Source organism: Delphinapterus leucas, chromosome 13 (genome assembly GCF_059928025.1).
Source record: "Delphinapterus leucas isolate spDelLeu-1000000601 "Yukka" chromosome 13, BTC_Dleu_Yukka2, whole genome shotgun sequence".
NCBI lineage: Eukaryota > Metazoa > Chordata > Mammalia > Artiodactyla > Monodontidae > Delphinapterus > Delphinapterus leucas.
In genome coordinates this window covers 6,563,195-6,577,862 of record NC_143141.1, presented here as the reverse complement: position 1 = coordinate 6,577,862, position 14,668 = coordinate 6,563,195, and the positions used below count along the sequence as shown (strand labels likewise).

At 42.0% G+C, this 14,668-nt stretch overlaps 1 protein-coding gene across 11 annotated transcripts in view; it reads right to left on the bottom strand.

Moving 5' to 3' along the window:
* The window catches only part of TBC1D8 (TBC1 domain family member 8), a 125,849-nt gene that overhangs the window by 75,960 nt on the left and 35,221 nt on the right, over window positions 1-14,668 (bottom strand). For 8 of the 11 annotated variants that reach the window (XR_016395331.1, XR_016395332.1, XR_002648115.3 and 5 more), the window contains one exon: window positions 8,955-9,110. Coding sequence is in view for 8 of the 11 variants with exons in the window: in XM_022599100.3 (XP_022454808.2) it covers window positions 8,955-9,110 (156 nt within the window). In the remaining 3 variants the exon portion in view is untranslated. The remainder of the gene's footprint in view (window positions 1-8,954; window positions 9,111-14,668) is intronic. The other 3 variants (XM_022599101.2, XM_089922629.1, XM_022599103.3) reach the window with 1 other exon arrangement.

The window sequence follows — 14,668 nt, the reverse complement described above, 5'->3', positions numbered from 1 at the left end:
CAGGCCAAACCACCAACAGGGAGGGAACTCAGCCCCACCCATCAGCAGACAAGTCTATTAAAGTTTTACTGAACTCTGCCCACCAGAGCAACACCCAGCTCTACCCACCACCAGTCCCTCCCAGCAGGAAGCTTGCACAAGCCTCTTAGATAGCCTCATCCACCAGAGGACAGACAGCAGAAAGAAGAACTACAATTCTGCAGCCTGTGGAAGCAAAACCACATGCACAGAAAGATAAACAAAATGAAAAGGCAGAGGACTATGTACCGGATGAAGGAACAAGATGAAACACCAGAAAAACAACTAAATGAAGTGGAGATAGGCAACCTTCCAGAAAAAGAATTTAGAATAATGATAGTGAAGATGAACCAGGACCTCAGAAAAAGAATGGAGGCAAAGATCGAGAAGATGCAAGAAATGTTTAACAAAGACCTAGAAGAATTAAAGAACAAACAAACAGAGATGACCAATGCAGTAACTGAAATGAAAAACACACTAGAAGGAATCAATAGCAGAATAACTGAGGCAGAAGAACGGATAAGTGACCTGGAAGACAGAATGGTGGAAATCACTGCCGTGGAACAAAGTAAAGAAAAAAGAAATGAAGACAGCCTAAGAGAGCTCTGGGACGACATTAAATGCACCAACATTCGCATTACAGGGGTCCTGGAAGGAGAAGAGAGAGGGAAAGGACCTGAGAAAATATTTGAAGAGATTATAGTTGAAAACGTCCCTAACATGGAAAAGGAAATAGCCACCCAAGTGAAGGAAGTGCAGAGAGTGCCAGGCAGGATAAACCCAAGGAGAAACACGCCGAGACACATAGTAATCAAACTGACAAAAATGAAAGACAAAGAAAAGTTATTAAAAGCAACAAGGGAAAAACAACAAATAACATACAAGGGAACTCCCATAGGGTTAACAGTTGATTTCTCAGCAGAAACTCTACAAGCCAGAAGGGAGAGGTACGATATATTTAAAGTGATGAACGGGAAGAATCTACAACCAAGATGACTCTACCCGGCAAGGACCTCATTCAGATTGAATGGAGAAATCAAAAGCTTTACAGACAAGCAAAAGCTAAGAGAATTCAGAACCACCAAACCAGCTCTACAACAAATGCTAAAGGAACTTCTCTAAGTCGGAAACACAAGAGAAGAAAAGGACCTACAAAAACAAACCCAGAACAATTAAGAAAATGGTAATAGGAACATACATATCAATAATTACCTTAAATGTAACTGGATTAAGTGCTCCAACCAAAAGACAAAGGCTCGCTGAATGGATACAAAAACAAGACCCATAATATGCTGTCTAGGAGAGACCCACTTCAGACCTAGGGACACATACAGACTGAAAGTGAGGGGATGGAAAAAGATATTCCATGCAAATGGAAATCAAAAGAAAGCTGGAGTAGCAATACTCATATCAGATAAAATAGACTTTAAAATAAAGAATGTTACAAGAGAAAAGGAAGAACACTACATAATGATCAAGAGACCAATCCAAGAAGAAGATATAACAACTATAAATATATATGCACCCAACACAGGAACACCTCAATATATAAGGCAAATGGTACAGCTATAAAAGAGAAAATCGACAGTAACATAATAATAGAAAGGGCTTTTAACACCTCACTTACACCAACGGACAGATCAACCAGACAGAAAATTAATAAGGAAACACAAGCTTTAAATGACACAACAGACCAGATAGATTTAATTGATATTTACAGGACATTCCATCCGAAAACAGCAGATTTCTTCTCAAGTGCACATAGAACATTCTCCAGGATAGATCACATCTTGGGTCACAAATCAAGCCTCAGTAAATTTAAGAAAACTGAAATCATATCAAGCATCTTTCCCGACCACAAAGCTATGAGATTAGAAATCAATTACAGGGGAAAAAACGTAAAAAACACAAACACACGGAGGCTAAACGATATGTTACTAAATAACCAAGAGATCACTGAAGAAATCAAAGAGGAAAACAGAAAATACCAGGAGACAAATGACAAAGAAAATACTACGATCCAAAACCTATGGGATGCAGCAAAAGCAATTCTAAGAAGGAAGTTTATAGCAATACAATCCTACCTCAAGAAACAAGAAAAATCTCAAACAATCTAACCTTAGACCTAAAGGAACTAGAAAAAGAAGAACAAACAAAACCTAAAGTTAGTAGAAGGAAAGATATCATAAAGATCAGAGCAGAAATAAAAACAAAGAAACAATAGTAAAGATCAATAAAACTAAAAGCTGGTTCTTTGAAAGGATAAACAAAATTGATAAACCTTTAGCCAGACTCATCAACAAAAAGAGGGAGAGGACTCCAATCAATAAAATTAGAAATGAAAAAGGAGAAGTTACAACAGACACTGCAGAAATACAAAGCATCATAAGAGACTACTACAAGCAACTCTATGCCAATAAAATGGAAAACCTGGAAGCAATGGACAAATGCTTAGAAATGTATCACCTTCCAAGACTGAACCAGGAAGAAACAGAAAATATGAACAGACCAATCACAAGTAATGAAATTGAAACTTTGATTAAAACGCTTCCAACAAACAAAAGTCCAGGACCAGACGGCTTCATAGGTGAATTCTATCAAACATTTAGAGAAAAGCTAACACCCATCCTTCTCAAACTCTTCCAAAAAATTGCAGAGGAAGGAACACTCCCAAACTCATTCTATGAGGCCACCATCACCCTGATACCAAACCAGACAAAGATACTACAAAAAAAGAAAATTACAGACCAATATCACTGATGAATATAGATGTAAAAATCTTCAACAAAATACTAGCAAACAGAATCCAACAACACATTAAAAGGATCATACACCATGATCAAGTGGGATTTATCCCTGGGATGCAAGGATTCTTCAATATATGCAAATCAATCAATGTGATACACCATATTAACCAACTGAAGGATAAAAACCATATGATCATCTCAATAGATGCAGAAAAAGCTTTTGACAAAATTCAACACCCATTTATGATAAAAACTCTCCAGAAAGTGGGCATAGAGGGAGCCTACCTCGACATAATAAAGGCCATACATGACAAACCCACAGCAAACATCATTATCAATGGTGAAAAACTGAAAGCATTTCCTGTAAGATCAGGAACGAGACAAGGATGTCCACTCTCACCACTATTATTCAACATAGCTTTGGAAGTCCCAGCCACGGCAATCAGAGAAGAAAAAGAAATACAAATTGGAAAAGAAGAAGTAAAACTGTCACTGTTTGCAGATGACATGATACTATATATAGAGAATCCTAAAGATGCCACCAGAAAACTACTAGAGCTAATCAATGAATTTGGTAAAGCTGCAGGATACAAAATTAATGCACAGATATCTCTTGCATTGCTATACACGAACAATGAAAAATCTGAAAGAAAAATTAAGGAAACAATCCCATTCCCCACTACAACAAAAAGAATAAAATACCTAGGAATAAACCTACCTAAGGAGGTAAAAGACCTGTACTCAGAAAACTATAAGACACTGATAAAAGAACTCAACGATGACATGAACAGATGGAGAGATATACCACGTTCTTGGATTAGAAAAATCAATACTGTGAAAATGACTATACTACCCAAAGCAATCTACAGATTCAGTGCAATCCCTATCAAATTACCAATGGCATTTTTTTACAGAACTAGAACAAAAAAATCTTAAAATCTGTATGGAGACACAAAAGACCCCAAATAGCCAAGCAATCTTGAGGGAAAGAAAGGGAGCTGGAGGAATCAGACTCCCTGTCTTCAGACTATACTACAAAGCCTACAACAGAAATATAATAGAAATAATACTACAGAAATAATACTACAACAGAAATATAGATCAGTGGAACAGGATAGAAAGCCCAGAGATAAACCCATGCACCTATGGTCAACTAATCTATCACAAAGGAGGCAAGGATATACAATGGAGAAAAGACAGTCTCTTCAATAAGTGGTGCTGGGAAAACTGGACAGCTACATGTAAAAGAATGAAATTAGAACACTCCCTAACACCATACACAAAAATAAACTCAAAATGGATTAAAGATCTAGGGACTTCCCGGGTGGCGCAGTGGTTAAGAATCTGCCTGCCAATGCAGGGGACATGGGTTTGAGCCCTGGTCCAGGAAGATCCCACATGCCGCGGAGTAACTAAGCCCATGCACCACAACTACTGAGTCTGCGCTCTAGAGCCCACGAGCCACAGCTACTGAGCCTGTGTGTCACAACTACTGAAGCCCACATGCCTAGAGCCCATGCTCCACAACAAGAGAAGCCACCGCAATGAGAAGCCTGTCCAATGCAACGAAGAGTGGCCCCCGCTCGCCACAACTAAAGAAAGCCCATGTGCAGCAGCAAAGACCCAATGAAGCCAAAATAAATAAGTTTATTACAAAAAAAAAAGTGGATTAAAGACCTAAATGTAAGACCAGACACTATAAAACTCTTAGAGGAAATATAGGGAGAACACTCTTTGACATAAATCACAGCAAAACCTTTTTTGACTCACCTCCTAGAGTAATGGAAATAGAAACAAAAATAAACAAATGGGACCTAATGAAACTTAAAAGCTTTTGCACAGCAAAGGAAACCATAAACAAGATGAAACGACAACCCTCAGAATGGGAGAAAATATTTGCAAATGAATTAACAGACAAAGGATTAATCTCCAAAATATATAAACAGCTCATGCAGCTCAATATTAAAAAAAACAAACAACCCAATCAAAAAGTGAGCAGAAAACCTAGATATTTCTCCAAAGAAAACATACAGATGGCCACGAAGCACATGAAAAGCTGCTCAACATCACTAATTATTAGAGAAATGCAAATCAAAACTGCAGTGAGGTATCACCTCACACCAGTCAGAATGGGCATCATCAGATAATCTACAAACAACAAATGCTGGAGAGGGTGTGGAGAAAAGGGAACCCTCTTGCACTGTTGGTGGGAATGTTAAGTGATACAGCCACTATGGAGAACAGCATGGAGGTTCCTTAAAAAACTAAAAACAGAATTACCATACGACCCAGCAATCCCACTACTAGGCATATACCCTGAGAAAACCATAATTCAAAAAGAGTCATGTACCACATTGTTCACTGCAGCTCTATTTACAATAGCCAGATCATGGAAGCAACCTAAATGCCCATCGACAGACGAATGGACAAAGAAGATGTGGTACACATATACAATTATTACTCAGCCATAAAAAGGAACGAAACTGGGTCATTTGTAGAGACATGGATGGACCTAGAGACTGTCATACAGAGTGAAGTAAGTCAGAAATAGAAAAACAAATATCGTGTGTTAATGCATATATGTGGAATCTAGAAAAATGGTACAGATGAAACTGTTAGCAAGGCAGAAATAGAGACACAGATGTAGAGAACATCTACATGTTCTCTACAAGCGGGGGAAGGGGGGGATGAATTGGGAGATGGGACTGACATATACATATGTCAATATGTCGATTGACATATATATATATACACTAATATATATAAAATAGATAATTAATTTAAAAAGAAGACCTATTAAGTAATAGAAGACATGAGGAGATGAAAAATAAACTAACAAACAATGTACATGCCTTAATTTAAAAAAACACCATATTGGGCTTCTCTGGGGTGCAGTGGTTGAGAATCTGCCTGCTAATGCAGGGGACACGGGTTCGAGCCCTGGTCTGGGAGGATCCCACATGCTGCGGAGCAACTGGGCCCGTGAGCCACAACTACTGGGCCTGCGCGTCTGGAGCCTGTGCTCCGCAATAAGAGAGGCCGCAACAGTGAAAGGCCCGTGTACCGCAAAACAAAAACAAAAACAAAAAAGACAAATAAAAAACAGATAAACAAACAAAAAGAACGTTTCCTTACATGATTAAAGAAATCAATCTGGGGCTTCCCTGGTGGCGCAGTGGTTAAGAATCCGCCTGCCAATGCAGAGGACACGGGTTCGAGCTCTGGTCTGGCAAGATCCCACATGCTGCGGAGCAACTAAGCCCGTGTGCCACAACTACTGAGCCTAGGCTCTAGAGCCCGTGAGCCACAACTACAGAGCCCACGTGCCACAACTACTGAAGCCCGCACGCCTAGAGCCCGTGCTCCGCAACAAGAGAAGCCACTACAATGAGAAGCCCACGCACCGCAAAGAAGAGAAGCCCCCGCTCGCCGCAACTAGAGAAAGCCTACGCACAGCAATGAAGACCCAACGCAGCCAAAAATTAAAAAAAGAGAAATCAATCTGTGTCCTGGAAGAGTACGTGGAGTTGCAGAAAAATGTAACATGGTGTATGCTCAAGGGAGTAACAGGTTGTAACCAAGTTCCTAAAGGGACTAATGCTGCTGAACTTCAGTGATAAAAAAACAGTTATCCCCACAAAAAGCACATCATCCACAAGGGCGGGGGCAGGAATCAGACCAGCCTGAGATTTCTCCCTTTGCCACTTAAATACTGAAAGACCCCGAAGTGATGGCCACGAAGCTCCAGAGTCTGGCCAGAGCCCATCAGACCCAGCCAAGGTGTCATTCAAGTTCAAAAGCAAGGCACAAACACTTGCAAATGTGAGATGTTATTGGGAGAAGAAAACAGGAATATAGCCAATTAAGACAGGAACCAAAGTAAAAGACTCTGTGCTGGGAAAGCTGTACCTGATGGAAGCATTAAATCAATTTACATAGAGAACTGAGCCAAATAATGGTGGAAAGTGTGGTTACAGAAGAGAATGGAAATTACCACGTACAATGAATAGTAAGACTTTTAAAAATGAGAGCCTAATGGACATATATACACCACCAAATGTAAAATAGGTAGCTAGTGGGAAGCAGCTGCATAGCACAGGGAGATCAGCTCAGTGCTTTGTGACCACCTAGAGGGGTGGGATAGGGAGGGTGGGAGGGAGACGCAAGAGGGAGGGGATATGGGGATATGTGTATATGTATAGCTGATTCATTTTGTTATAAAGCAGAAACTAACGCACATTGTAAAGCAATTATACTCCAATAAAGATGTTAGGAAAAAAAAAAATGAGAGCCTGGGGAAGCAGGGGAGGGATGAGAACGCTGACATCCCTGTCCTTCAGGAGGGGAGTCAATGAACATTGCCAGAACGGAAACACTGTCTTCAAAAGCCACAATTCTGACCTTGTCATGCTTTTAAACATCTCTCCCCTTGACCTTAAATGAACCTTTTAGAAAGGAAGTGCTCGGTGTTTATTTGAAGTTTAATGGTTCTTTCGTTTCACTTCAGCATCTTTCCTTTTATTGAAATCCACTAAAAACAATATTTTTATCATAAACTAGCACTGTCAGACAAGCTGCATTTTTATAAAGCTCGCCTATCCTTCTTCATAACTATCCCTGGACTTGTCTAAATGCATTAGAAAGTTGTGTTGGGAATTCTCCGGCGGTCCAGTGGTTAGGACTCAACGCTTTCACTGCCGTGGTCCCAGGTGTAATCCCTGGTCAGGGAACTAATATTCCCAAGCCATGCAGTGTGGCCAAAAAAATACAAAAAAAAAAAGTTGCCTGGATGATGTGACCCCAGTGTCACTGGAGGTACCCTTGGGTGCCTAGGCTGTGGGGCAAGATATATTTTCTTATCTGTACTTTCCAGTATTAACTGATTACATTGAGCGTGCATCATTTCATCACTTAATGGAAATAGAGAATGATTTGTTCAAAAAAAAACCAGACTGGAAGAACATGCCAAGACGTGAACAGCTGTTAGTAATGGTGGATATGGATGACAATTTTCTTCTTTAAACTTTCCTGTATTTTTTCCAGGAAAAAAAAAAAATTCATCCAATGTTGTTCAAGAATGTGAGGTGACAGTGAAAGTTTATGGTGATTAGTAAAGTGTTAAGAGGAAAAAAACACAACTAAAAACCTCTGTGGAGAGGCACATACGCAGACACAAGAGTGATTAGCACCAGATAAAAGGTTATAGGTGATTTCTTTCTCCTCCTTTCTTACCTATTTTCTAATTTCTGAAGGATGAACATTTATTACTTGTGTAATTAAAAAGACACATCTTGGGGTTTTTTTTAAATATACGTTATTTTATTTTTATTTATTTATTTTATTTATTTATTTTTGGCTGCATCGGGTCTTCGTTGCTGCGCGCAGGTTTTCTCTAATTGCGGCACGTGGGCTTCTCACTGCGGTGGCTTCTCTTGTTGCGGAGCACTGACTCTAGGCGTACGGGCTTCAGTAGTTGTGTCATGCAGGCTCAGTAGCTGTGGCTCACGGGCTCTAGCACTCAGGCTCAGTCGTTGTGGTGCACGGGCTTACTTGATCCACGGCATGTGGGAACCTCCCGGACCGGGGCACGAACCCGTGTCCCCTGCATCGGCAGGCGGACTCTCAGGCACTGCGCCATCAGGGAAGCCCCGGTTTTGTTTTTTAATAGAAGTGGCTTCTCAGGGTGCAACGATTCCCAGCCCCAGAGGAGCTGGAGTCACGAGGCGGAGTATTGGACAGTGCATGCAGGAGGAACTGAAGCTCAGCTGGAGAGGTTGCGAAGGTGATTTCTAAATTCCCGTAGGGCTCAGCCGTCCAGTGATTCAGTGCACACGTGGAACAAGGGTGAAGGCTGGCCTAAGACAGACCCAGCCCCAGACACCTCCCCTGCCCTGTTACGGTATATGCACACGCCCCGGACTCGTGTGTTATGTCAGACACAAGATGAAGAAAACAGCTGGATTCACAGGCCCCTGGACCAACACGCCACTTGAAAGCCTGGATGCCCAAGCTTAGAGCCTCTACACGCTTCCAATGGTTGTAAAAGAAAAACAAAAAAAGAAAGGAAGAACAAAGAGCTCATGGCAGCAGATGAGGTTCTAGAAGGAGTTACCTTCTAGCGTCACGACCATGCAGATACTCATGCCCAGACCTCAAGGTGGGGAACACTCCACCTGGAACAAAACTCACCCGTGGCCACGGCCCAGTAAACGTCCGATCCACTCAGTAACTCACCACATGCTATGGGAGAATACACCTGGGAGCCGGGGACCTGGAGTAGAATTCGAAACGGAGCGACCCGGGCGTTGGAATCCAGCACTGCATCCAGGGCACCCACCAGGCGACCTTCAAGAGACAAGAGGACAACACACGTGTGAGCACAGGAACAGATAGGCCAGCAGCCCACGTGCAGCCACCTGCTCCCCGCGCACGTGCCCTGCATCTAGGCTCGACCCCGGGCAGCAGGCCTGGTGTCCAGCTCGTGAAGCCCAGAGATCTAGCTGCCTTGTCCCGTTTCAGAGCATCTGGAACAGAGTCTGGCATTTGCGGCCACTCAGCGCAGATTTGCAGAATCAATGAGTAAGTGAACAAGGGGCCCCCGACAAGCCACCCAAGCGAGCTGAGTCTTTGGTTCCCCCAGCGGCACGATACAGGAGGCCACAGCATGCAGTAAATAAAGGCTAGGGATCCAGAGTCTGACGGCCTGACTTGAATTGTGGCTCCACTACTTTCCAGCTGTGTGACCTTGGGCAAGGTGTTTAACTTCTCTGTGCCCCAGTTTCCCCATTTGTAAAATGGACTAACCACAGCGTATCTTCCTCACAAGGTAACTGTGAGGATTAAACCAGTTAATGTATGCAGCATTCAGAGGGCTCGGACTATCACCTGGCCATGAGAAGTATTACCTAAATGTTGTCCTTTATTATTATTATTATTATTATATCATCATCGCAAAGGTGGAAGAATAATCCAGCAGGGAACTGTGAGAAGCAAATAAGAAAACATACTGAGGGACTTCCCAGGTGGTCCAGTGGCTAAGACTCCAAGTTCCCAGTGCAGGGGACCCAGGTTCCATCCCTGGTCAGGGAACTAGATCCCGCATGCATGCTGCAACTAAGAGTCTGCATGCCGCAACTAAGAAGCCCGCCTGCTACAACAAAGACCTGGCACAACCAAATAAATAAATAATATTAAAAAAAAAAAAAAAAGAGGGCTTCCCTGGTGGCGCAGTGGGTAGGAGTCCGCCTGCCGATGCAGGGGACACGGGTTCGTGCCCCGGTCCGGGAAGATCCCACATGCCGCGGAGCGGCTGGGCCCATGAGCCATGGCCGCTGGGCCTGCACGTCCGGAGCCTGTGCTCCGCAACGGGAGAGGCCACAACAGTGAGAGGCCCGCGTACCGCAAAAAAAAAAAAAAAGCACACAACACAAAAGTTTACCATCCTGTTGTCATGAAAAGCACCGTGAATCGACAGCAGAGGGAAAAAATGACAGCACCTGCTCCTGCCCCATCTTCTACTGCCTGGAACTCAAGACGGTTGAGAGGAATAAGACCCTCTAATTCTTACGTATCAGGCCCTGAGGAAGGGCCACAAGTTTCTGCAGAATGTCCCATAGTTTGGTTTTGTCTGATGCTTCATCATAATTAGAGCATAATTAGATTCAGGTTATACATCACTGCAATGAGTCACAGAAGTGATGTTGTATCCCTTTTATCCCATCCTATCAGGTGCCAGGCGATTTTGTTTTGTCCCATTACTGGTAACACTCCTTTGACCAGTGGATGAAGAGTGTCTGCCAAGCTTCCGTCTGTGCGGTATCCCCTTTCTCTTTGTCATTAACAAGCACTCCGTGGAGAATTACTTTGAAACTCTGTTCCTCATTAACTTTTCAACTTATTCATTTAGCCATATCAGTCTGGGTTCACGTTCTCCTACTTTATCCAACGGGTTTGAGGTAGGAGGGAAGGGGGCAGGGCACAACCCTTAAAGAATGACACAGCCCTTGAGAAAAACTGGATACGACACAAACTGGTTGCTACCACTGTCCCCTCCCTGGCAGACGCCCCCCTCATCCTATCCAGGCTCCGACTGCCCACGCACCCCAACCCTACACTCACTGCGATCTGTCCCACTTAATGGCTTTAGGGGAAGAAGGGAGAAAGGGTGTGTGGGTTTTTAGAGCAATTATTCCTTAGGCTGCCCACAATTTTTGCCTCCTTACTGGTTGGCTGCTGACTTACAGATAACCGAGAGGCCTGAAAGCTCTCTGCTTTAGTGCAGAATCTAAGCAGCAGCTTAGGGGAGCTCTGATAGAACACACCGGTTGGGGGGAAGGGAGCAGAGTGTGGAGTTAAGGTTGCATTTGTGTTAAGACTGATGAAACACGTTTGCCTATCAAAAAAGGGGGCGTAATAAGGAGGCCGATGGAGACTAGAAAAGAACTAAAGACCCTCACCCATCCCACACATGTACACCTGGCGCTCCCACCAAAACTCAGAGCTCCGTTTGGTAAAACCCTGAGCAACAAAAGACGGAAGTGGGCAGGCTGGGCAGTAACTCAGAGCAGAAGCAGTCTTTTTTTTTTTTTTTAATTTATTATGTTGTGTTAATTTCTGCTGTCCAGCAAAGTGATTCGGTTTATATATATATATATAAAAATATATATAAAATATATTCTTTTTCATATTCTTTTCCATGATGGTTTATTACAGGATACTGAGTATAGTTCCCTGTGCTCTACAGTAGGACCTTGTTGTTTATCCAGCCTATATATACTAGTTTGCATCTGCTAATCCCACACTGCCAATCCTCCCCACCCCACCCTCCCCCTTGGCAACCACAAGTCTGTTCTCTATGTCTATGAGTTTGCTTCTGTTACGTAGATATGTTCATTCAGATTCCACATGTAAGTGACATCATATGGTATTTGTCTTTCTCTTTCTGACTTACTTTACTTAGTACTGATGCCAAAAACCTGGCCTCTGTGCACCTCTGTGCTGAATCGAATCTCAGAGACAGAGTTTTGGGTGAAGTAGAAAAGAATAGCTTTATTGCTTTGCCAGCCAAAGGGGGACACAGCGAGCTCGTGCCCCTTAAAGACTTTAGGTGGTAAAATTGTACATTATTACCACAATATCAACAGGCTCTCGTGTGACAGCAGATGACATCTGAAAGAACAGCAAGACCCCATCTGGGGAGGAGCCCAAAGACAAAAGAGGTCAAAACCAGGACACCTGAGGAATCTGAAACCTGAGGCACCTACAGCTGTAGCTATAGGCACCTACAGCAAACCTTTAACACGGCCCAAGTCATAGTAAGAGTAACATACAATTCACAATAAAGAACCACTCTTCAGTTCTTACTACCCGACACATCATGTCTGGCTTTCAACAAAGAATACTGAAAGGCAAGAAAAAACATGATCTGAAGAGCTAGCAAGCATCAGGATGGGCATCATACATGGCACAGATCTTGGAATTATCACACAAGGAATTTAAAATAACCGTGATTAATAGGTTAAGGGCTCCCATGCAAAGGTAGACAATATGCAGGAACAGATACCTAATGTCGCAGAGAAATGGAGACCCTAAGAACTAGTCAAAGAGAAATGCTAGAAAGCAAAAACACACTAAAAGAAATGAAGGCTGTATCTGGTGGGTTCATCAGTGGACTGGACACAGGCAAGATGAGCTTGAAGAGAAGTAAACAGAAACCTCCCGCACCGAAATACAAAGAGGAAAAAAGGAGGAAAAGACAAAAGAGAGCATCCAAGACCTGTGGAGCAACTTTAAAAGGTGTAAGATATACATAAATGGAATACCAAAAGAACAAAGAGAAAACTGTTGGAAGTTATAATGGCTGAGAATTTCCTAGAATTAATTACAGACACCAAGATAATTACAGATACAGGAAGCTCAGACAACATCTAACAGGTTAAATACCAAAAAATACACACGTAGGCATATCATATTCAAATTGCAGAAACCAAAGACAGAGGGAAAATCAGAAATGGAAAAAACAGCTTACCTGTAGAGGAATGAAGAATTACAGCAGACTTCTTGTTAAAAACCATACAAGCAAGAGTGTGGAATGAAATATTTAAAGCATTGAAAGAAAAAAACACCAGCCTAGAATTCTATATCCAGCGAAACTATTCATCAAAAGTAAAGGAGAAATAAAGAATTTTTTAAGCAAACAAAAACTGAAAGAATACATTTCCAGTAGACCTAACCGGTAATAAATGTTAAAAGAAGTTCTTCAGAGAGAAATAAAAATGATATGTCAGAACTAAGGCCTTCATAAAGAAAGCAAGTGGTGTGCTGGAGAAGAAAAAAAAGCAAACTAAAATATTTTCTTTTTCTTATTTGTAATTGATCTAAAAGATAACTGTTAAAGTAATAATAGTGAAAATGCACTGGGTGATCACAGCACATGGAAGAAGTGAACAGCAGCAATGTCAAAGGATCAGAGGGAAGACTTGAAAACACTCTAAGACAGTGTTATCTGAAGGTAGACTTAGATTAGTTTGAAATGTATATTGCAAACTCTAGGGCAACTCCTACAAAGTTTTTTTAAAGAAGTATAATTGATATCCTAAGAGGAGAGAAAATGGAATCATAAAATATTCCATTGAAACCAAACAAGGCAGAGACTTTTTTTAATGTAATGAAAACAAATATGGTGGATATTAATCCAACTACAGTTCACCCTTGAACCACACAGATGTGAACCGCACAGGTCCACATAATACATGGGTATTTTTCAATAGTACATACTACAGTGCTGCATGATCCGTGGTTGTTGAATCCCTGGTTGGTCGAATCCATGGATACGGAGGAACCACAGAGCTGGAGGAATCATGGTATTTGGAGCGCTAGCTATAAGTTATACACAGATTTCTGACTGCATAGAGGGTCGGGCCCCCTAACCCCTGCACTGTTCAAGGGTCAACTGTATATTATAATCACTTTCAATGTGAATGGTCTAAACACACTATGAAAAGACTGAGATTTCAGAGTGGATTAAAAAAAAATTTTTTTTAATCTCAGTTATATGCTGTCCCCAAGAAACCCACTTCATTAAGAGTCAGATTAAAGGAAAAGGGATTGGGGGAGGAGGGGGAGGCACAGGCTTCCCTGGTGGCGCAGTGGTTGAGAGTCCGCCTGCCGATGCAGGGGACACGGGTTCGTGCCCTGGTCAGGGAGGATCCCACATGCCGTGGAGCGGCTGGGCCCGTGAGCCATGGCCGCTGAGCCTGCGCGTCCGGAGCCTGTGCTCCGCAACGGGAGAGACCACAGCAGTGAGAGGCCAGTGTACCGCAAAAAAAAAAAAAAAAAAAGAAATGGAGAAAGATATACCATGCTAACATTAATGAAAAGAAAGATGGAGTAGCTATATTAATTTTCAGACAGAGTAGACTTCAGGACAAGAAAAATAAAGGGGGGCATTACATAATGATAAAGGGGTAAATGATAAAGGGGTAAATTGTGCAAGAAGACATAGCAATCCTTGTGTGCATCTAACAGAGCATCAAAATACATGTAGCAAAAGCTGATAGAACTGTAAGGAGAAATAGATTAATATACTACTATAGTTGGGGATTTCAATACCCACCTTTCAGTAATTGATAGATCAAGCAGGTAGAAACTCAATAAGGATCCATCAATTGGATCTAAATGACATGGATAGAACATTCCATTCAACCACAATAGAATACACATTCTTCAAGCTTGCATGGAATATTCACCAAGATAGAACATAGTCTGGGCCATAAAACATACCTTAACAAATTTAAACAGAATATAAAATCACATAAAGTACATTCTCAAATTACAGTGGAATTAAACTAGAAATCAGTAACAGAAAGATAGCTGGAAAATCCCCGAATATATGGAGATTAAAC